The 24,955-nt window shown below is 39.2% G+C and overlaps 1 protein-coding gene across 1 annotated transcript; it reads left to right on the forward strand.

The window, feature by feature from the left end:
• Nucleotides 1-361: 361 nt before the first annotated feature.
• LOC105452733 (high-affinity choline transporter 1-like) lies at nt 362-24,402 on the forward strand. Its single transcript, XM_011694110.1, has 13 exons — nt 362-3,761; nt 10,879-11,109; nt 12,666-12,773; nt 13,025-13,253; nt 13,569-13,797; nt 14,080-14,317; nt 14,408-14,514; nt 14,586-14,689; nt 15,030-15,160; nt 15,429-15,700; nt 15,791-16,417; nt 17,096-17,346; nt 17,899-24,402. Exons 2-13 carry the CDS (start codon nt 10,932-10,934, stop codon nt 18,176-18,178), a joined length of 2,754 nt encoding a protein of 917 aa, XP_011692412.1. The 5' UTR covers nt 362-3,761; nt 10,879-10,931; the 3' UTR covers nt 18,179-24,402.
• The last annotated feature ends 553 nt before the right edge of the window (nt 24,403-24,955 follow it).

Below are 24,955 nucleotides of genomic sequence, written 5' to 3' on the forward strand. Positions count from 1 at the left end.
CAATATGAAATCATTAATGTAATATTTTACATTATAATGTCTAATTCTATAAGTTATATCTCATACTAGCTATAGTATAGTTTTCATTTTATGTATATACGAAATCATTATTTTTACACCGTATGCAAAAAAATTTATATTAAAAGTATATACATATAATAATAAAGTAGAATAAGTCGTACATTGTAACGATTAATTCTAAGTTTACTTATACAAATTAATAGATCGTTATATCTTATTGAAATATATAAATTTTTGTAAAATGGCGCAAGAAATTATTATTATTATTATTAAATTACAAATATTAATTAGATAATTCAATAATATTTGTATTTTAATAACAATAATAATAAATTCTTACGTCATCTTATGAAAATTTTTATATTTCAATAAGATAAAACGATTAAATAAATTCCTATTGCAATTTATTAATGCTTATGTACTTATAAACGATATAATCGTTACATGATATCATTATTTACGTATTGTGACGTGACTGAGCATCCTGAGTTACAAGGATCGTGAGATCTGACTACAAGAAAGTTACTAGAATTTTACGTTCTTCCAATGCGGGAGAGAGCATTTTCGCGATCGCGCTACTGATCTCTTTGCGCGATAATTCCTTTTTTTCTATTAACCCATGGGGTTGCAAGGATTTCTCAGGGTTGCGAGTTTAAAAGAAACCTCGTTTATCATCTCCGAAACCTCTCTATTCTACCTCGTCCGATTTTATCACTTTTTCATTCCGTCTCGTAACTGCTCGCGTTTGCACTGATCCATTGCAACGTTTATCCGCCCCTTCCCGTCACCGCTTTTTTCTTTTTCCTTTTTCACGTCTTTCCCTCCTCCTTCGTCCGACCGAAATTCGTTTACCCCGTCGAGCCGTTCCGACGCCCCTCCAACATTTAATTAAACGTCGATCGAAGCCCACGGTCGAAAACGATACAGCTTGTTCAACGCACGAAAACGTCATTGTTCCCCATCCGTCGATCACCGAGCGCCACCGCAACATCGTTAACGCGCTCGTTGTCGACGCGAAACCGCTATCGTTGCCTACGTAATTACTCCCGCCCCTTGTGAGAGATGAGACGAATTAAAAGAAATCGGACGTTGTTTCGCGTAAATTCCTAATTTATAAATTTATTTCCATTCTCGAAAGAGATCGAGATTGAGATTAATTTAACTGTCAACAAATATATAAATGGATCCGGGAAATTCTGTACATTCGCACAAGCTCGAAATGATTTCCGTTGATATTTTGCCTGTTTTTTGCAATTTAAGTTTCAACTAAGCTCACGAAAGTTCTAGCTGCGTTATTAATGAAGGCAGTACGTATGTAGAAGTTGATATATCGACGTTGACGCGACCGACGCATCGGTCGCACCCTCTATAACGACAACCCCTTGTCGAGCTGTGACCCGAGTAGCAGGGTCACGGTGTGTCTTCAAGGTGGCCTGGTAATTGCATCAATTAGCTCTGCAAGAGCGCATTTAAGCACGATCGGGCATCACCGCAAAGCTTCGCATGCGAAACCCGCGTTAATTCTACCGTCGGCGAATTGAGAATTGGCGCGTATAGCACGGGATACGACCTAATCGCGCCGGCTAGACGGAGCGTCTGATTTTATTGTTACCTTCAATATGACTTTCTTCAACGTCTGCGAGACGCGTTATTACACGTCATCGTCAATTATCTCTCGTTCTGAGAGCCGAGAGAGATTGAGACTGTCACGCATTGTAATGAAAACCTTGGAAAAATCGGTCAGTTTTCCGGTACGCAATTATCGGAAGCTATATAAATGATTACGTAAGGAGAGATAGTAATTGAATTAATTTATTAATATGTTTCTTGAGATGATGATTGGAGAGGCGTAGATGGCGCAGAAACGACGACTTTCATATAAGATTTTCCGATACGTCGTCGACGTCGAGCGAGACAGCGAGGAAGTTGTGCGTCAATTGGGATTTCAAATAAGCGACAGAGACAACGGCCGGGATCATAGTTGAATCTCCAGAGGACTTTGGACTGTGCATTTGGTATAGCTACGAATGAAACAGGACAAGAGTGGCGACAAGCGGGGGCGAGGGTCGGTCGCGGAGGGAGCCTAAGGACCAGGAGTTTGCGCGAACAGATCAATACGGGGGCTGTCCCCCGCACATGAACATGTCTCTTTCCCACTCTCTCTCTCTCTCTCTCTCTGTTTTCATCTCGCGTCGCTATACTCTTTCTTTCTCTTTTTGTACTCGTTTTGCGCATTTTTGTATTTTATATGTTTTCCTCTCGCATGAGTTGGCTAATGTGAGATTGTATTTTAATTTTCGATTAGTTCCATTAATCGCCACACATATTCTTTTTATACTTTTTCACATTTGCTCTCTCTCTCTCTCTCTCTCATATAACATAATAATAACTGTACAGGAAATATTTTATGTACTCTAGGATTTTTTAAATAAATTTCTTTGTATTTAAAGTTATTTAGCTGTCTATATTTAAGTCCATCGATCCATTCGCGTCTCCTTCACCCCAGATCCGCGATCCTTATGATCCTCTCTGCGAGCTACTCCCTTTTATTCTAACCCATATTCTCCGTGTCTTCTATTAATATTCTCGCTCGATTGAGCCTCTCGAAGACTCCGTCCGCCTTAAGCTCAGCATATCCAATTCCAGTTTTTGACATATCCTTGGATTCATCTTCCTATCATCCTCCTCGGATACATCTTTTCTTATCATCGCCTAATATAATCTTTTTTTTTTTTTAGAATATTTAAAATCCATCCATCCACCTGCTCTACGATACTCTGCGGCCTCGTAGCATTGACACTGTATCGTCTATCACGTTGAAACATTGACCCGTTCCGCGTGAGCGTCTTTCTCTACTTTTATCAATTTTTCCTCCTATCGCGCCTCTCGTCCTTACATCGCCTTACCATTTCTCCTTACATAGATCTCTCTCCTACTCCGACCGCGAGCTTATACTTCTCTCTCGCCCGTCTCTACCCCTCTATCATGGCCCCTAGTTGGATCAGTTCTTCCTCTCTTTCGCTCGTTCGCTCTTTATTCATGTATAAGGTGTCCGAGAATTATCATTATTACTTTCAATCACTTTGACCAGCCTCAAGTGGACGAAACTTTTGCTCCATCTGTACCATCGTTCCCTCGATACCCAATGTTAAATTAATTTTCTCAAATTTGTCAAATCCGTCGAAGTTTTAATCAATCCAAGATAATTTGGTCCACGTACTTACATAAAGTCGATCAGTGAAAATTCTTGGATTTTCAATTTTCAATATTTGCCGAAAGAAAATCGATCGCGCTGTCGAATGTCACGAGATCGAGCGAAGGAAAAGTTCTCCATATTTTCGCGATGTGTCTTTTCGTCGCGAGATCACCCATCTATCCTGGCTGTACCACCCTGTATATCTGTATCTTGCGCGCGCGCCCGACCGGCGCTCCGTCCTTGTCCGTGACGCGCGCGCTACCCTCAGCGAGGTGGTGGCGGTCCAGCGTGTTAGCCGTGCGGGATGCTGAATCCGTAGGAGAGATTCAGTCGTATTGCCTGGGCCCTCTCTGTCGCACGGCTAACGCCCGGTCGGCAGAGCGTGCGAGGTCTGCATCCGCGTGCCGCCGAGAGGAGCCGATTTCCTCCCTCGTCGAGAGCTCCTCTTCGTCGCGGCGGAAAGAAAATCGGAGACGCATTCGGCGGAATGGGTATGTCCGCGTGAGAGGGATGCGCTGCGTGATTTCGCTGGGGTAGCCGGCGGGTAAGTAGTACGACTCGGAATTTTCACCACCCCCTCTTCTCTCTCTCTCTCTCTCCCTCTCTCTCTCTCTCTACTTCTCCCGTTTGCTCGACATTTTTTACCTACTGGTGCCCGGTGCCTACGCCTAAAATTCAATCGGACACGTACACCTGTATAATTCCAGAGAATCCAATTTCGCGTGCTATACGTGAAACAATTCAGTTTGAATCAATATTCGAATTTTTATTGTTATAATAAAGAAACGTACAAAACTATTCCTACATATTCTTACGCATTATGACATCTGGACTTTGTATTAATATTGCGATACATCTCCTCCCGCATAGGATACGGATAATGGTAATAACTGGTCTCAAATTAAAAGTATCAATTAAACTGAGAATATTGTGAGCAAATTGAAACACGTGTCATGGACATTTTTACAGCTATTTCAATGACTCCTGAACTATATCAGTATCAACAACTCCGTATTTTCGTAATTCTATGTTGCTGCAATTTGTACTGTCAAAAATTGGGCGTAGACGATTTTACATAATACAATAATAAAATCGATTCATCCGCTTTCTCCCTCTACATGACCATTGCATTAAAAATAAAAGGAAATTAAATCTTTTAATCTAATATAATCTTCGTCCATTAATATCGTTTTTTTAGGCGAATATTTTCTGTCCTATCACTACTGTTAGACGTAGGATAACACATATCGTTGAAAAAACTTCGTACCGAGGCTATCACTCATTCTGCCGCACACTGCGTTACTCAAAAAGTTTAAAAGAGGCACGAAACGGCAATTATGGTACTTCCCTCTTCCACGCTTATCTCGCGGAGAATAGGATCGAAGAGTAAAGCGCGGATCGATTCGCGGCCACTTGGCGCGTTCGCGACGGAAAGATGTTGACTGGCACGAAAAGTTGGCAGCGTACGGCCCGATTTTCGTGTTCAAAGATAAACCGCGTGCGCTGATTTTACTCGCGCCGAGGGCGAGCCAAGTGAGCCTCAACTCACATTAGACGAGTCATTGTTTCCCGCTGATTTTGACGAAGCCTCACGGTATATGGCCAGCGACTTACGAGCGATCTCGAATCTGGTACAACTTATGCTTACTCCTAACGCCTCTTTTTCAGTTTCGTCAAAACTTCACTTCTAATTTCATAACGCACGCATAATAATGTGTTACTAACTACGGCGATATTACGGTGAATTTTTGCGCAGCTCGACCATTGTATTGTGCTGTACGCTTTTGTATTCAATGTCGTAGCATTCGTCGAATAACGTAATTGAAAACGAACTTAAATAATCTTTGTATATCTTAAAAGCTACAGAGATATCGAAAAATAAGATAAGCCTTAAAATTGTTGACAAGCATGATAAAATTAGATGATTGTAAAAATCACCGTCTCTACGTCTTCGTCAAATCGAGAAAGATAGAAATATTTATATCTCTTGTGTTGTTGGAAAGATGACAATTTCAGCTTGCCATTCGAATGCGGAAGTAGTTTGCTCTGACGGACGTTAAAGCTGAAATAATGCTTGACGATGATGGGCAAGCTACCCGTTTTTAGCATGGTATATTAATTAATTCTTTAAAATTTCAGCCACCGTAAATAATATTTGTAAGCATGTTATTATTCGGTTCAATCATTGCAAAGCAGAGAGAACAATTTACGCATCTTCGAGAAGCAACATCGTCTTTTAACCAAAAGTTTGACTAAAAATTTAGCAAAAAAATTATTGGAAGGAGAAACAGACAGAGAAATTATCTGATTAATTGAGTAAATTAGGTCAAAATTTTCAATCTTTAATATAACAGCAAATCGAACTCTAATAAAAAAACAATAATTTTTCGTTCGTTATTTTTAAGTATCTATTGTGCCAGAATCGATATACGATAGTTCGTCATATTTCATTTCTGTCCCGTTTATATTTCCATCCGGTTACATCGACAACCTTTATATCTCTTTCAAGAGGCTCTTCTCTCACAGTATAGCAAATATAATCTCTCTCTCTCTCTCTCTCTCTCTCTCTCTCTCTCTCTCTCTCTCTCTCTCTATACCTACCTACCTCTTTCCCTTTATAACCGGCCGTGATATTCTCAATTGGGAATATCCTGTTGAAAAATTCTTCCACAATTGTTCAGCCTTGAAAGACGCTTTTGCATAAAATTATCGTCGGTCGCCTCTCATCTTTTTCTTCGCTTTCCCTCTCCCTTTGAGGGCTGCTTACCCTTCATCACGACCAAGCATGTATTAGCTTGTTCTTCTATTTTTGCGTCGGTGAGATAATGAGATCATAGGCGTGAGCACATTATCGACAAAAGATTACTTCCTACCACGAAGAAGTAAATTTACTCGCTATCGCGACATTGCCGTTTTTTAAAGCGCGATAGCTGCGTTTGTAGGATGCTGAGTAAACAAATCAAAATTCAATCTTGTTGAAAAATTTAATCGATGGCCATCGATGTGAGTTATATTCAATGTTAAATATTTTCTTGACTTAACAATTTGAGTGCCACGCAGCGCGATCGAACTTCTCACTTTTCATGTACTTTTTGCATAAGTCCCGCAACATAATTGCTGATAATACATTCAGCAATATTTAGAACTTGATTAGACTTTTTACTTTTAAAAATGTATATAAAAAAATACATGTATAGTAAATGATAGCTTTACTTATCATAGCACTTTTCGACATAAAACTGCAGGAAAAAAGCGAACACGCTGCTTTGATATCTTTTTCACAAATTTTTACAATCACCTTCGGCAAAAAAAAGCAATTAAATTTGAAACTAAAATCTCAGCTATTGAGTACATATAAAAGCAAATAAAAAACAAGCAACTCGCTTTTATCTTTAAAGTTTAATTTGCAGATAGCTTTTTATTTTAGATCATTTATAACGTGCAAGAACGGTTAACGGTTCAATATATTTTTGTTACGTGAAATATGAATCCCAAATTGAGAAACACACAAATTGAATTCGTGATCTTTTTCAGTTTTTTTTATATTTTTTTAAATTAAATTCCGATCGCCAGATATTACCATTTGGGAATGAAAAACGTCGCTGCAATCAGGCGTATTTATCGATTATTGAAGTTTAAGTATAAAACCACGGTATGAGTCTCTCATATAGTATGTATGTTAAATAGATCATCAATTGAAGCGAGTTGTATTCTAAAACTGTCCACGTGCGGGCGTATAACGTAAAGGCGCATTTTAAAGCCGTGTTTATAAAAGGGAGACGTGCCGATAGTTTTCGAACTACGAGAAACGCGAGGAACAAACGCGCCTCTTTATATGTGGGCGCGCGCCCACACACACACACACACACACACACACACACATGCAGAACTTTAATAATTTAATCTCCAAACGCGTGGTTTTGATGCGCGCCGGAATTGCAAAAACCCTTCCGACACGCGTTCCAATTTATTAATTCCAATTCGGCATACAAATTCGATTTAAGACGCTATACCGTCTGAATTTGGTGCGAAAATTTCGCACCGTGTGAGCACGTCATCGCGATATATCGGGCACGTAGGGCCGTTCGACATCGATCCCTCGACGTCTCTTTAAATTCGCGCCTACGCCAGAGATAGAGCTTCTGCAAATATCGCGAATAGACGATGATGTATCATTCTCTCGCTCTTTCTAAACCCCCCTCTATTCCTCCGCCTTCTCGTCTCTCATCCAGCGGGCTTATTTCCGCGCGTGCGTTTATTCGCACGCGTGCACACGTGCGAGCGCATCACGAGCCGTTCGTCAGTACGACAGCGCGGTTTCGCGCGGTCTTTTCTCAACTACAGAGAATTACCGTCCGTCCGTCTCTCGCGCGCAAGTTAATAATGCAGAAATCCGTTACGGAATTCGACTGAACTTTATATACGTGACTCGCTCGCGCCCGGGTCACGACCCTACACGACCCATCCTGTCCGATATCTGGGGCACACTTGAATTTTAAACCGCGTAATACGATTGCTCGTCGCGCTCGATTAGCCACCCCGCGCCCCGAGGGGCGGGAAAGGGGGGGAGGGGGGCAAGCATCTCTGCGGCGCAGACTCCCCGCGAAATGTGTGCTCAATAGTAAATGTCAACCTGTATGTCATCGGTCATGCACGGAGTGCACGATATCGTATGCACGGCCAAAAGAGCTCTCTCGACATTCGCGGATCTGAGAAAAGCGTACAGCTCGTATAGTTGCGCCGCGCAATTTTTCGTGCGATCTCTCTTTTCGTAGAAGAAAAAAAATCACATTAGTCATCCCGTTTGTTCGGAAAAAAATCGATAAATTTGCTGCGTTCACAAAAATAGCAGGGTGATATTAAAAGATAACATATAGTGACGTCTACTAGACCAAAATAGATATCATTATGTCGTCACTCTGCTCCCTCCTCTATTTGAGTTTCATGTATATATAAAATATATTGTATGTATACTTATATAACGTATTTATGACATCAATTAAAATATTGAAAGTTGAGATTGTAAGATTTATTCATAAATATTATTAAGTATCAAGATCCGTTTTGACGTGTTGACGTTTTTCTATATTAATTGTTTAAACATTTCATGAATTAAATATTTAGTGTGCTCTCGTTAGCCCCACAACGGGGGGGGGGGGAAGGGGGCCTGTTGTCCCCCCGTCATAAAGTATTTAAACCCGCACGCGGCCTAGCCGCCTTTATTGTTTATACCCCAGGGGGAATGTTCCCTGGGAAAACATTAAATGAAAATAAAGATAATTATTTGTTTACACGTCGCCGTGAAAAATATTCTTTCTAAATTTATTGCAATAAATACTACCACATGTCTCGATAAGCGAACAGTAAGATAACATACTCATGTGACTAATAGAAAGATCCAAATTGAAATCTTGGGATAATATCTTTCACAATAAGTTATTTTACAGGATTTAAAAGATGATCATTAGCGTGAAATTATTAAATTGCTTTAAATTTAATTATGATATTACTCCGGATTTAATTTAGAGCTGCAGTGCTTTAAAACTGATAAATGTTTGGCGAGCAGTTTGCTTAAACTGAAAATTGTAAGATTCACATATTCTCGAGTAGAACAGCAGGTCACGATGACATTCGTCGACGAGCGTCAAAATGATGTTAAAATGAATCATAATTGATCAAAAAGTGACTTTTAATAATTATTTTGATGTCATGTCATGATGACTTGTTCTGCTTGAATTGTTAAGCACCAAGCTCCGCTTTGATTGTGTTAGCGTTTTCTCATCTTAATTGTTTCAGCTAAAGTATATTTGCTCTACATGCTTCCACGTAAAATCAAACTTAACAATTTTACGCGGTTAGAACAATCTGCTAACGTAATATAATATAAAATAATATATAATACAATATATGTAAATTAATATATTTCCGATAACTTCTGAATAATTTCTTTCTTTCGGGACGTATCGCCTTTCCGTCCACGAGTCCGTCGGCAAATCAATTTTTAAATATCAAAGGCCAGGATCTGAGCCTCTTGTATCCACTAACGAGTGCTAACGAGCAGAGATGTATCTACGTGGGCTTATTTGTATAGCAATGTTAATCAAGGAGACGGAATAATTGACGCGGTATCGATCGCGAGAGCGCGGCTTTACATCCGATTAATCTGTGCGTATCCTCGTGTTTCTCCATTGCCTGACCGTCCACAAATGTAATAGTCCCATTATTAGATTTGTTAAACGTATAATGTTAAAGGAGGGGAAGGGAGGGAGGGGTGCTCGAAGATAAACAATAATATAATGTTCCATTGTACCGATTGTGTTTTACGCGGCAAACATCGAAACGTGCGCCAAACTTCGGGATCGCAATAAGCTCATAATCTTATATGATAAACACGTAACAACGCACATCCGCTTGTTAACCATTACAGCACTATGTGACTGTTAGTTATGGCGTTATATAGCTCTATGTTGTGACCAATGACAAGGATCATCTTAAATGCTTCCTTGATAAAATTGCTCGTGAAGAGCTATCATAAAAGAAATAAAAGAATCTAGCGTCAAACGATCCCCATGGTTGGAAGCTATTATTGCAAATTTCTATAAGAGATAATAATCCCAGTAAAGAGTTTTAAGAAGAATGCAATCATTGGAAAACCTTTAATTGGTAAAGCGGATATCACACTAAAAGTCTCGAATACGCAAAAAAAAATTAAATTAATTAAATTGTTATCTCTCGATATAGCTCTCGGTATCGATTGAAAGCCCAATTTTAAAATACGCTTTTCTCGATCCTGTGTAATATATATATATATATTTTTTTTTTCTAGAAATGGAACCATCGATCATTTAAAATCAATACGGGTTACGTATAAACATTAAATATACCATACGTCTTTATTTAACATACGATTCTAGAAATCGAAATTTTGAGAAGCGTCGACGGAGATGATATATATATATACAAAGGGGAATTCTTTCGACACGGCATACATCTAAGGCTCGTTCTACAATTCGTCGTATGTCGGGTAGTAAACCATAAGAATTAACCAATTACAATCGAATATTCTTCTTACATTCAACTGCGATTGGTCAATTCTTACGACTTACTTTACAATCCGACATACGACGTATTGTAAAATCGACCTAAGAGGTCGACGACCTGTGTGATCGAAACCGCGTATTTCCCATACATTGTCTACATAACTGATGCTTCGACGTGTCCGATCTCATATGGTCGATTTCGCGGGCTAATGAAAATCTGGAAAGGTATTTTTTGGCCTGTTCGTGGGGGATCATTGCCGCTAGAAATTCATTCGTTCTTCGGACGGGCTAACGAGAGCATCTCCGACGCGAATAAAATCTAAAATCTCAGTGTTACTATAAGGACTCAAGGTGATCACATTCGCCCCTAGGCGTTGTCCTAGCGCGACTCAGGACACATTATCGGTCCCTAGGCGGTGCCGCGGTAATTCGTTATAAGTCTTAATCTAAGTATATATGAGCATTAATAAACAGTTGAAACGAAAACACGCGTGTGGATAGTAATTTATCCCAGCGACAAATTCCAATATGATTGAGAGGGACACAAAACACTTTTGCAACTCTCTGTAGGCATTTAGCGACGCTGGTTATTACGTGGCTTTTATACTATCAATCATTCAGTTGCAGAGCTCACACATCCGGAAGCGGACGAGAGCACGGTACGGAGAGGGAGGATGGGAGTGTACGTGACAGGCGTAATCGGCGTGATCGTGTTCTACGTCGCGGTGCTAGCCGTCGGCATATGGGCCGCCGCGTTCAAGAGGAGGCAGGCCGCGCAGGGCCACCTGCAGGATGACATGATGCTGGCGAACCGACGCCTCGGCCCGTTGCTCGGCGTCTTCACCCTTATCGGTAACTGTCCCCGATGATTTCAACCGTGTACAAAAAAGGATAAAAAATGAATTTTTTTTAAGGCCATTTCGTTACCGTTTCAACGTAAATTTCGTTTCTACCGTGTTCGGATATTCAGATATTACGGCGAAACCTGCTTTCTGTTAGTAGAATAGAATTTTCTCGACTAAATTTTTCCACGGAAACTTCACCCTTTTGTCCACGTAAATAATTGAAATTTGTTACGACAAGAGTACTCTGTCTGCGTCGGACAATCTACTTATCGCGTCACGCGTGACCCCGTTTAGAGAGAACGCAGGTCTATTACGCGAATTTCCTGCTTCGAAACGCTTCGAAAGGTCAGCGAGGTCAAGGATCAATCTACGTGATATCAATCTGCGCGATATCAATCTACGTGATATCGGAATTATGCGGGTATTATTAGAGAACGATGAAAAATTGCGCTTGCAAGCTCTGCCCACGCGCTCCTCCGCGATCGAAGGGAGTTTTTCCTCAATCGTGCGGAATTTGATTGAACGCTATCACTTCTTACGCTTTCTCGAGATTTAACATGTCTTTTTGCAGCACTTCAAAAATATGCACATGATATATACAGATATATATACGCGAATTAATTTTCGAGGATTGGAAATCTATAAATTTAAAAAAATTACCGTGACGTCAGACGTCAGCCTCTGCAGGCATTGAACTCACTCACGGAATTGATAATTCATCGTGAGTTGCCGCGCCCGAGAAGCACCCTCTTTTCTGAGCTCGTTATATCCTCCGTCAGACTTTACGAAATTATCTCGCAAAAAGCGTGCGCACGCCACGACTTTATTTTCTCCCGCCCGATATCGACACATGTCAACTCGCCTTGCATTGTAAGGGGTAACGTCGTAAAAGGAAAAGCGTCGATCGCATCTTCGTCCGGTTGTCTTATTTAAAATTAATGTCGCGCTTTCTCGCGATATATTTTCGGCTACGCTATTTTTAACCCAGCTCCAATTTTCGTGGCGGAGGTTTCGTGACTCTCCGCGAAATGGATTTATATCGTTTTCCTTTTAATCCCATTTTACCTTTTACGAGCTACCTGCGCACCTCGTTTTCATTGGACCGTTTCAAATTTTCTCATTAGTCTGCCCTGCACTGGAATATCCCTTTGCACTCTCCATTACAGTAATGACCACTCCGAGATATGCATCCGTAGAAAAACACGATGTCAAGTACATCCCCTCCCCACCTCCTCTCTGTGCCTCTCTTTACCAATTCGTTTATCTTTCCCATTTCCCTCCCATTTCTCGTATAAACCGGACAATGAGATAGGAATAATTTACCGTGCATTTGTTTCGTAATTTACAAGCGAAAAAGTTCGCTGACATGACGTACTTTAGGTGGCAGGCGTAACAAATGCCGACAGTTGTTGTAATATATGTGACTGAAGGGGCTTAATTAATGCAACGTATATATTCTTATCAATAAAATTCCGTAACTTCTCTTGAAAGAGAATCGTTTAAATTCAACGATAATCAAAGGGATATACGAATACTTTTACGACTCACCGTGTGTATGCGCAGCGACATGGGTCGGAGGAGCCTTCGTCAACGGGACCGCCGAGGCCATGTTTACGAGGGGTCTAGCCTGGTGTCAAGTGCCCATCGGGTACAGCCTTAGCCTGATTTTCGGTACGTCGCACATGGCATCATCATGTGATAAACCCAGTATCCTAATTTGGTCTCCATAATTCAAGCTGGAAATATTTAAAAAAAATATTTGTAAAATGTGGGCGACTAATGATCGCAAGAATTGAACTGGTTCTTGAATGATAAAATCGCAAACGAACCTCTTGCTTAATTATTCACACCTTCTTCGCCGTCAAATTCAATTTCGTTTTGTCCGCGCCAATCAACGCATCCAACGATGAATTATATCGCAGGCGCACTGCTCTTCGTGCGCCCGATGAGGAAGGCCGAGTACGTGACGATGCTGGATCCCTTTCAAGAACGATACGGCGCGGGCGTCGGGGGCTTGCTCTTCCTCCCGGCGCTGTGCGGCGACCTGTTCTGGTGCGGCGCCGTCCTGAGAGCACTGGGAAGCTCCCTGGCCGTCGTCGCCGGCGTCGACCCGAACATCAGCGTTTGCGCGTCCGCGCTCTTGGCGGCTATGTAAGAATAAATAGAAACAGAGTTACGCTCGGGGGATGTTTCTAAAGTTCTGGGAATTGTACAACTGAATTGGAATTGAAAACATCACGTTGAAGTTTTCCCATTTAACTGAACGTATACATTTATATCTCAGCACGCGAGACCATTCCTCTTATCTGGGTCGTCTTCGGAAAACTTTCAAGCGGTGCGTCTTTTATCCTTTATCATCGATTTATAGCTCGCGAGATTCCCAGAACTTTGAAGACATTCCTCGCACGTATAGCTCACGTATTCGTGTCACGAGCGAGATGAGAAACGCGAAATGTGCTCTTTCAGATACACGGTCTTCGGCGGGTTGTATTCCGTGGCGTGCACCGACGCGCTGCAACTACTGTGCATTCTGCTGGGTTTAGCGATAGCCGCGCCGTTCTCCATGCTGCATCCCGCGGTATCATTCGAGCATCATCTGACGCCGAAGGACTGGCTGGGACACGTGAAGAACGAGGACCTGGGCGAGTGGGTGGACGGTATGCTGCTGCTGGTGTTCGGCGGTATACCTTGGCAGGTGATTTGATATCCTTCAAATAAGCGGCAATAAAATTGACATCGGACATCTGAAAGATTTAAGAGATTTGAAATGAAACGAAATTGCAGCTTATATGGCCTTACAATGCCATTACAAAGAACATTGTGCTGCTTTAAAGAAATTACTAAAATAATTCATCTTCTTCGTTTATTTTACTTATTATTTTGCTTGTTGGAAGGTAATAAGTTCAGCGTCGCGACAAATTTAATGTCCGTTAACACGGAGCCTTTAGACATTTTTCTTTTTTCTTCTTCCCCGCAGGGTTACTTTCAACGAATCCTAAGTATTAAGAGCACTTCCGTTGCAACGACCCTATCAGTTGCCTCGATGTTCGGTTGCCTGATACTCGCGGTACCATCGGCCGTAATCGGGGTGGTCGCTCGTGCCACCGATTGGTCCCAGGTGCCAGGTTACAACAGAACGTTCACCACGGACGACGGAAACGCCGCGTTGCCGATGGTCCTGCGGTACCTCACGCCCCAATGGGTGTCTTTCGTTGGTAAGTTTCCGAAGTTAACTTCCGCTCTTTCTCATCACAAGAAGAAATCATGCGAATTTACTTTTTACAAATGTATTAATCTCGCTAAAGGTCTCGGTGCGATCTCGGCGGCAGTGATGTCCTCGGCGGACTCCAGTATACTCGCCAGTAGCTCTATGTTCACCAGAAATGTCTACAAGCTCACGATAAGGCCGAAAGTAAGCGTAATTTATCGCCGATCAATCAACAAGCACCAACAGACGTCATTGAAGCCTCTCCTTTGTTACAGGCGTCCGAGCGTGAGCTAAACTGGGTCTTGAGAATTGCCGTAATCGCGGTTTCCGTGCTGTCCACTCTCGTCGCTCTCACGGTCAGCAGCGTTTACTACCTTTCGTAAGTATAAACACGTTCTTCTTCATTTCTTTTACAACAGGCAAGCACATGCTCGCGCGTAAGTCCCGCGGATAATTTTTGCAACGACTTCGCATATGAAAGAATATATGGAAGACTTAAAAAAAATTAATATATACATTTAAATCGCAATAATAAGCAATAGAAAATCTTTGAACGTGAGTTGTATCTTTTTTATCTGGCAATTTAATTCATTTTATCTATTGTTTTCCATTTTTCTCTGTCTTTTTAATTGATATGCCTATTCGTGAAATTAGTTTGCACGTCATTTATTGAATCCTAGATCTAATGATTAACAAAATACATCACATTTTTGTTACAGGTACTTGTGCTCCGATCTCGTTTACGTCGTTCTGTTCCCGCAACTGTTAGCCGTTATCCATTGGCCTACTATGGTGGATACCTACGGCTGTTTGGCGGGATATTTCATCGCTATCGTTCTGCGTCTCGGTGGTTAGTGACAATTATTAAATTATTAAAGCATTAGTCAAATGATACAAATAAAATTACACAGTGTGTCTAAAGATTCTCCCTTGTTTTTGTTTATATTCAAATGTATATAAAACATTCTAATTTCTTTTTAGTATTTCAAATTCTTTACGTTTTTACGATTGATATCTGAAGCATTGAAATGTCTTCTCATACAGATAATTGTTTGAAATAGAAATCTTCTAAAAATCTATTAAAGTAATATTTATAAGTAAATGCTCAACGATTTTAGGTGGTGAAAGAGGACTTGGCATAATCCCGCTGATCGAATATCCGTTCTACGATACGAAAACGCGCACCCAGAAATTCCCCTTTCGCACCGCCGTCATGATAATCGCACTCTTCACGCAGCTTTTCACCAGCTTCCTCACCAGAACCCTGCTCGGTAAAGGGTACTTCCCGCAATGTTGCGACGTGCTGAACATCTACTCGCCCGGGAAGTCCAAGGAACCGTCGGGTGTCATGCAAAGCAGCTCCGGCGCCGCTCTCATGGATTCATCCTCGGTATAAAAAAAATTGCGAATTGCTAATGATAAGCGTCGTTCGCTCGGTGCGCCCGATCGATCGATGACGCGCCGATTTCTCTTCTTCCAGAAATCGACGTCGGGCATAGATTCCTGCGATGGCTGCGTTTACGACGACGAGAGGACCTGCAGCCGCGAGAACATGGTCGATCGCGGCGACCGTGACGCGATGACCGGCAGCGACCTTCCGAAGAGCATCGGGACGTCAGTGGTGCAACGAGCGAACCAGAATTTGCAAAATCTGCGTAGCGCGATGCCGACGCCGGCGCGGCACGTCTCGATGGCGAGCCCGGTGTACACGCCGATACCGCCGAGCGACGCGTGCAAAGAACAGATCCTCGGGGTGAGGAATCTGCGGAGTCCCATGACTCCCATGAGTCCCGTGAGTCCCATGAGTCCCATCGGCCCTCATCCGATACTCTCGCCCACGCGGTCGATCGGCGTCCCGGCAACGCCGATCGCACCGTGCGCCCCGTCTTACGCCAAGATGGGCTGCGAGCTCGGGCCGAGCAACGCCGAGAAGACGCCGCGGAACATCAACGACAAGATCAGCATCGTCGACAGGAGCAACATGGAGTACAACTTAAACGCTCAGGAGAACCCGCCCGCTAGCGTCGGGCCCAGAAAGAGCGTGAAGGGCGTGAAGCTCGTCGGCATGGAGGGTGGTGGTGGCATGCTGCGGAGACCGTCGCTGCAGGTGAGGGACGACATCGACGAATCGTCGTGTTTGTGAAGCCCGCGACTAGTCGGGCCGCCGTTTCATTTTTGCGCGCATTTTGTTTTGTATCCTCAGTTATCTGTATGAGTTATTTTATTAAATTCTATATACTGGTTTTACGTATGTGTATGTTTGTTTATTTATCAGCGGTACGATATTATTCAACAATAAAGATCACGAGGTCCCGCGGGGGTTCTTATAGAGAGGATCTCCCGCGAAATCCCTCAGTATCTCCTATACGTAGCTTCTCCCAATGATGTTTAATCTTAATACGCTGAATTCTATATTTTTGTTAATTTATCATTTTTCTCCGCGTGTCGCAACTTTTCATTGAACATCGAAAAAAAGCATTTAATAGCAAATGTGATTCTTTAATTGTTAATCGGTAATGGATGTAAAAAATTATATTAGTTGCTTCTCTAGATTGTTCAATTGAATTTTACGCACTTATTTTTATGCATATTATTTTATCCATATATTTGGTTACTTGTCAACGGCACGATTGTTCGTCAATTAAATTGGTGAGAATCCGGAGGATCTTCGGAGAAATTGAGGATCCTGAGCAAATCAGAGATAATCCTCCAGAGAGATCCTGCGCGATATCGCAATATCTTGGCGTGGCTCTTGGAGTATGTATTGAAGGTAGATTTCCCATAGCTTCCCGTGCATAGCTCCCATGAGACGGCGTTTTGCGTCACGTGTCCTCAAAGCACATTCTCACCGACACCGTCGGTGGAGCTAGTCAACATTCTGGAGAGGAGACAGAGCAGCGGCTCGTACGGACCGGGATCTCTGTCCCCCGTGCCGGCGATGGGGGTGGAGGCATGCAAAACCCACGGGACCGCGACTGAGGGGCAGAACGGGAACGAGCATTGCAAGATAAAGAGAGGCATCGTGCGACATCACAGGTATCTATATAAGGAAACGCGAGGAATACGAAAATCAGATGAAAAGATTCCAGATCTTGACTCGCAGTTACTTATAACGTTTTTGAATATTTATATATCTTTATGCGAATAAAAAAAAATGATATTCATCGTGTTAAAAATTAGATACAGAGATTCTAGAAAATCCTTCCTTCTTGAACTACAAAATATATCTCTGAAACTATTTTTGCGAATTACAAAGGAAGAGATTGGACTTGTGATATGCAAATGACAAAGTCCTAAAATTTCCTTCTATCTTGCCTTATTGTTAGCAAAAAAATATCCATAAAATTTCTAAATCTATACATTCGAGAATTTATATATGGTATCATAAATCAAACAGAATCACCATCTCAATAAAAATTATATAGGTAATATAAAATAAAATAGAGATATTATAATTCTCTATAAAGTATAGACGCGATGGGATGCTATTGAAAGTAACATCTTATAATAAATTTTGAACAAAGAGTTTAATATTCACCGTAAAAGGTCCGATCATCGAACAGTCTCTCCGTTTATGTCTCTCAAACGTTTGCGCAGCTTCAATGACACGGGCGACCGAGTGTCGTTGACGACGCTCGCCAGACAACCGAATTACCCATCAATGCCGCTGAGGCCGGACGACTGCCGTATGACATTAGCGAGGAAGGACAAGCGCCTGGCCACTATCGGCAGGCATTCGTCGATGAACGAAACGGAGCTCAACAACACGAGCAGCCTGATTGTCAGTCCCACCTTCAGCATGTACAGTTCGGCCGCGAAGAGCTCTAATTATTTCGTCACCGACGACGAAGCCGTCAGCAGGTTCTAAAATGGTGTTCCGTAACTAGGAGGTCTCCAGTCTTTACAGAATAAATATATTGGAAGACAGTTATTAATTACTTATTTTGAGTATCAAAAAAGCACTGTATCAGAATAGCTTATAATACTCTAAATAAGTAATTTCCAGTATTAAATTGAATTTTCGTAAGGGAGAACCGAAAACGATACTTGCGGACTCACTTATGAAGTCGAAATCGGCACGTTCAGCTGGTGCAACAAATTTTGGTTCAGGTCATTTTTCTTATTCATCAAATTATATTTTTTCTTTTTAGATAGAAGAGAATGAAATTAAAAGCATAGGGTTTTGTAAAAGACATTGAAAAATTTTTACCTGGATAGAAAGAGGAGCAACGATGACTACTTTGATTAAGGACACTGCGTATAATTTCATTTTCGATATTATCGTGTATTGTAGAATACATCTCTTGCATCAGCTGTACTCCCACTGTTGCGTCCCTGTTCTAATAAGGCACACTTGGAGAACACGAAACAATAAGGACAATCATAAAACCCGCCCCGTCATTCTCTCGGCGTGCTCAATCCTGTAATTCTGTTTGTTGTCCGATGGATTCTATCTAGAACTGTCACAAATTTACATACGCAGAAAAGAGAGATATATTGAGAAAGAGATATATATTGAGAGATTGATAGATCTCTCAATCAATAAGATGGTCAACACGCGTACCACCATGTTAGTTAACAGAATTTATACTGAGCGTTTTATATTGTGGATTCGGAAACAACATGAATTACACGCTCATATATTTGTGATAATTTGCGTTCTATAATCTCCGTTACTGCTATATTCGTTATTCGCATTTCATTCCTTGGTTTGAGTAACACTCATTATTTATGAAGAACCAAGTTAACGAAGGAAATATTTGACAGTCTTATATGAAAGTTACTTCGTAAGAATAAATTATTATATATTATTAGAATTTTAAATAGTATGACATAGCGTTCGGATGCAAAGCTAATCAATTAGAAATAGAGATCCTACAGAAATTTAATACTGTAAGTTATTGATTAGTAATTACTAATTAATTACTTATTTTGAGTATTAAAGCACTGCTGTTAGTGCTTTTGTTCAATAAATAAATAATTAATCATTAATCAATTTAATACAGTATTAAATTTCATTAAAGAATCGAAGTTTATTAGTACAACTTTTGATGAACGTTATTTACTGTATACGTTTATACACCCTTCATTCACTTGCTTCTTCTGGAAAAAGAAATAAAATTTCTCGCCACATTTAAGTGAAATTACACAACGAATTTAAAAATTCAATTGGCAATAATTATATAATTTCGTATTGGAAGTAAATTTCTTCCTTAAATTAATTTTAATTCGTTTAGATTTTACTGCATCTGTACGTATCATTGTGCGTATTTGTTATTTGTTGCGCGTTGTCTTTTGCTGTTTGTTGTATTTTTTTACGTAGGTATGTGAAGTACTAAACTAATACCAAACTAAACTCACACACATTTCTTTCTCGCAAACAAGTAATTTCTTGTTACGCTACTTCGACTGTATCGAGAACATTTAATCTCGATTAGGCATTTGTATACTATATATATAAAATACGAGACTAGAAACAGCGTTTTATAATTCATAGGACCCACTTACCAATCTTCAGACTGACAACTATGTACGGAACCAATAGTTCGTAGGTGTATGTAACCAATTTTGTAAATCACAGGTCTCCGACTTCGTGACATTCCAACTTTGAACTTAAAATAAGACGAAACTAACGCGGGCAATCTCTTGTTTTGTTAAGAAACTAAGAGGCCTGGCTGGATTCGTAATGAATATTTAACATTAATCACTTTTTGTATGTACATACACGCAGACATACATACACAAATACACTTGATGTATATACACATACACACAATTGAGAAGAATTTTGGCGCACATTTATAAACATTTTAGATTTTTAATATGACCCAGTTAATTACTAGTGATAAAATAATAATAATACCTTGGGATAGACATGCAACATTTATATTAGAATGTCTTAAATTACGATGTCAGAGACAAGAGAATTGGAATAAAAAGCATTCAAATAATTCTTGTAACCAAAATTTAAGAATTTAGTCAAAGAATTTAATAAAATCTCTTTGACGATGAGTTAAGTAGAGATTAAAGAAATTACCATAAACCTTATCTTGATCATATTGTTGAATAATGAACAAAATAATTCTAAACAATTTCAATACTGTGAGGATACTTACTCTTCATATTGCTTTAATAAATTATTTCCGACGTTTACGTTCTATGCAAAATTCAACGAACTTTAGTGAATGTATATTTTAAACTGTCTTTCCATTTTTTTTGTCTCTGGTATTACACAATTCGGCGTCATGCTAAAATAAATCTCGTGCGACAACACACATCTACGTGGTGCCGAATGTACCGGGAATGTGAATGCATTTACTATTTCTCTTTAGTTTAATTCGAGAGGAAGAAAAAAGAGACACGACCCGATAAGCGTGGTCGTGAGAGAGACGACGCCGCAAGCTCCGGCCGCCAAGCAGATCGGCAGGGCTTGCGTCGTTGATAAGAACGGAACGTCCAAAGAGTGTCACGTGCAAATTTACGATATGCCAACAAGAAAGTACGATATTTTTCCACCGACGCGATATATGTATCCTAGCTCCGTAGTATTGTATAGCACGACACACAACTTATATATTGTACAAGTACAGCTACGAACGCGGATTACTTGCGGTTGATCCACATTATATTTAGTGAGGAATGTCCTCCTCAAGCTCAATAATATACCTAGAAGGAATGAACACGAATGATAATTAGAGATCACCTGATATATAAATAGCGAGATTTTTATATCGCGCAAAGAAACTTTAGATAGCAAAAATACCTTCTTCATCGCCATTGGATGAGCAACATGAATTTATGCGTGAATACGAAAGTTTACTTGTCATTGTGTTATTTCTATTAATTTCAAAGGTAGAGATTTAAGATTATTGTAGATGGGGCAGCCAAATATTTAGCGAAATCTTCAGTTGGCTGCAGTTTTGTTATAATAATTATATCCGAGCGCGAAAATAACGCAAAGATAGAGCCAAGAAACTTGCACGTAATAACGCGTGTCGATTTCTAAATGTCATTCTCGCACCGTCATTAATTTAACACCCTACCGTTGTAAATGAGCATTAAATCTTAGGGATTAGCATAAGGACGATTGTAGTTACTTAAAAAGAGTGAGACTTCATACTCGAATCGCATCATTTAGACTCTCTACGCACTTTTGTAAGACGCGCACGATGTAAAATATATAGCGGAGAGATGAACATCGAATACCTGCATCAGTATTATTAAATTTAAGACGACGAGCATTCGAGACTTAATCGACTCGTGAAGAACTCAAAGAAAGTCCTTCATAGCGTAGTACTTAATCCTTTAAGGTAGAATAATTCGTCGGCTCGATGGTCGCTGCACAACGCGTGCCCTTACTCTCTAAGTATTTTTCCGCCCCTTACGGAAACCATTAATTCTAGTCTATTGCAAACCTAAATATTAACAGAATATTAGTAGAAAATTAATTTTAGTATAAGATGAAGTAACCTTTATATAAAATATCTTGTCACCTTAGGAAATTTCTTTTTGTTTTAATATCATATAATTCGCGTGATATTTAAACTTTCCAAATAACAGAGTAAGGTGAAAAGGTGATGATGTCTAATAAATGTCGGACATCTCGTCTTTTGCCGTCGCTGCTATTTAAGATCTGTCTATCATTTCTGCGATTCTTCACGTTTGCATACGAAGTAACTCGTGGTACTTATATATGCTACCTACCCTGTATATTACATATCTATTTTCTCTGAAGACTTATATATTTCCTCGTGCGCGCGTGTATGCGACCGTCGGAGCTTTTGTAAGAAAATACCCTTTGTAACGTACGCGTTCATACCTATGTCATGTATTACACGATACTTACTGTTAATAAGTAGCATATACAAGTGTATTCATCTTCGGATAAATTACGCAATCGATATATTGTGCAACGTGAATTATGTGCCAAAGCGTAAGATATAAAGAGAATGCCATTGGCCTGACCGCGCCGATAATGTGCGTCGAGGAGGATCGAAAAAAAATTATATCAAACGTTATGCGCGATACAGTCGATTTATAAACTAATCGAAAATTCAACCCGCTGAAATTGGTTCTAATATCAAACCTTTCTGTTTTATCGGAAATTGATTATTGATTTTTTTCTTGAAAGATCTAGAAAATGAAAATGATTTTGAAACAGATTCGTTAAAAATTCATAAAATCTTTTGGCGCGAAAATATAATGCAATAAACTTGAATGTGCGTGATATTTGGAAAAACTAAGTTTACGATTGCACGATCAGCTCCTTGAATCTTTTTGGCGGATACGGTCAGCTAATGTACAAGTTAGTCACGTAAGCTCGCCTTGATATAAGAAATTGTTCAGCATTAGGGAAGATCGACAAGAAGGGAAGCATTGACGTCCGATATTTGTAATGAAATTCCGAAAAGACCTCCATGAAATTTGGTAAAAATATCTCAAACGTTCGGAACGGATATTCGAATTTGATAAAGTTTTGTTAAGATAACATCTAAATATAAATATTTTGTGCAGAAAATTTAATATGTATAAAGCGCTTCTGATTTAACCATTTATCTCAATCAACATTACCTCGATAATTATAAATTAATTTTATTTGCGTCAAAAAATTTGTCCACGAGTAATACCTACTTGTTTTGTTACTTCAGATCCTTCTAAACCTCACGAAGATCGGAGAGCTTTTCGGAATTTCATCTATTTCTTTTAGATATTTTCGTCATATTAAATCATTCGCATTAATGGTAGTCTCTAATGTTATCACACAGTATTTGTCATGAGCGCAATGACTAAGATAATAATCGCTGTAATGAACGATGTCGCTCAAAGTGCCGAATAAAGGAGACGAACTCGCAAGTCGCAATAACATTTATTCAGAAGCATATGTAACTTATAATAGTATTCTTTATAATCGTACAATGTCCTCAAACGTAATGAGAAACTGTCAGAAAATTTAACATACCGAATCTACATGTTCTATCCTAATTCCGCTAGAATCTTACTTTTATTTAAATATTTTTAAAAATTATTCTTTTATTCTTTAAAACAAAATCCTTTTCTTTTTTTCGGTATCAGCGAATCTTTGATTAATTTCTATATAAAGTTCTATATAAAGTTCTATATAAAGTTCAACCCCGAATGCATATATGCGTCGAAGTATTACGTTTAACTTGTATGAGACTGGTGAGACGCACAATCTCTCCGTTTAGTTTTTAGAAATTAAAATCGAAATCGGTATCAAATTCAACATAATAATTTTTATAGATAAATATCCGAAATTCATTTCCACTCATGATTTATCACGCAACACCATCATGTTCCTCTACCCTGTTTTTCTTCTTATTACTCAGTTTCGACATAACTCACAATCAGTACATTAACAGAATTTTTATTACGCCTTATCTTAAAATAATACCTCAGAGATATCATATATCCCGTACTTATATTTATAAATCATCTCCAAGAGAAATACAACATCCTTTTAACAGTTTTTATAAAACTTTAAAATTCTAGAAATTAAGACCTGTCTTATTGTTGGACGATTTTAAAATGTGAAATATAAAAATGTGACTTAACATATATTAAACGCGCATTATTGAAAATAAAGATCGTTTTAATCGTGAACAAATCTCGAATATTATCTGTATTTTGAGATACATCTAACAGCGTCATAATAATTTCGGTAGAAAATATAAAATATTTAGTTATCTGTTCAACTTTAGTTCTGTAATAAGATAACAATACGAGTTGTTGCTTTAGCGATCAATTCGGTAATCTCATCTTGATATTCGTCTATGTACAAGTATATAGTAAAAAATTATATATTATATTATGTGATGTGTTGATGTGTATACATGTAAGTAAAAAAAAGTATTCGAACCCCCTCAATATTAATACTTATTGACAGGGATATATAGTGATTAAAGTTTTGATTACAATAATCTTGATGTAAACAAATAAGTTTAATGATATAAATATAAATTTAATTAAAAAGTTTCAGAGTATGAATATGTAATACTGTATATAAATGTGTTATATAGTTACTTTATATTGAATTATTATTTTTCAATACAAGTCAAATCTCAGTTGAACGCAGTACACATTTCTCTTTCTCAAAAAAATCCTATAATATTTCCACTCATGATTTATCACTTTCTCAATTATAATTATCAATTTCTTAAAACATGTTCAAAATTAACTAAAGAAATACTGTTGTGAACTACTGTATGTTACTTCAATTAGAATGAACACTATAGATAAATTCGACGAGATGCAATCAGCTCTCTTCCACTTCATAAATATAGAAACATGTAACAATCCGCTCGCATGAGAAGGTATACCTCTTACAATTATTAAAATAATGTATCAAAAATTTCCATAGTGCCGGGTCATCATTAAAAAATTGAACAATACAAATACCGCAAGTTGTTTATTGTTATTCTGGAGATTTCCGTAATATATATTCTTTTCATCAGTGTTATAATACAAATGATAATGACCTGGTAATATCTCGAAGTAATTAAAATAAATAATTATGGCTGTAAAATAATTATTACATAACAAAACTAATCAAGTTGTTTTAATGTGTTTCAATGTTTTAAAGATTATTATATGTTGTCTTATTTTCGTTACCTAGCTCGCTTTATAA

This window comes from Wasmannia auropunctata, unplaced genomic scaffold (assembly GCF_000956235.1).
Source record: "Wasmannia auropunctata unplaced genomic scaffold, wasmannia.A_1.0 LD336026.1, whole genome shotgun sequence".
In the NCBI taxonomy this organism is placed as follows: domain Eukaryota; kingdom Metazoa; phylum Arthropoda; class Insecta; order Hymenoptera; family Formicidae; genus Wasmannia; species Wasmannia auropunctata.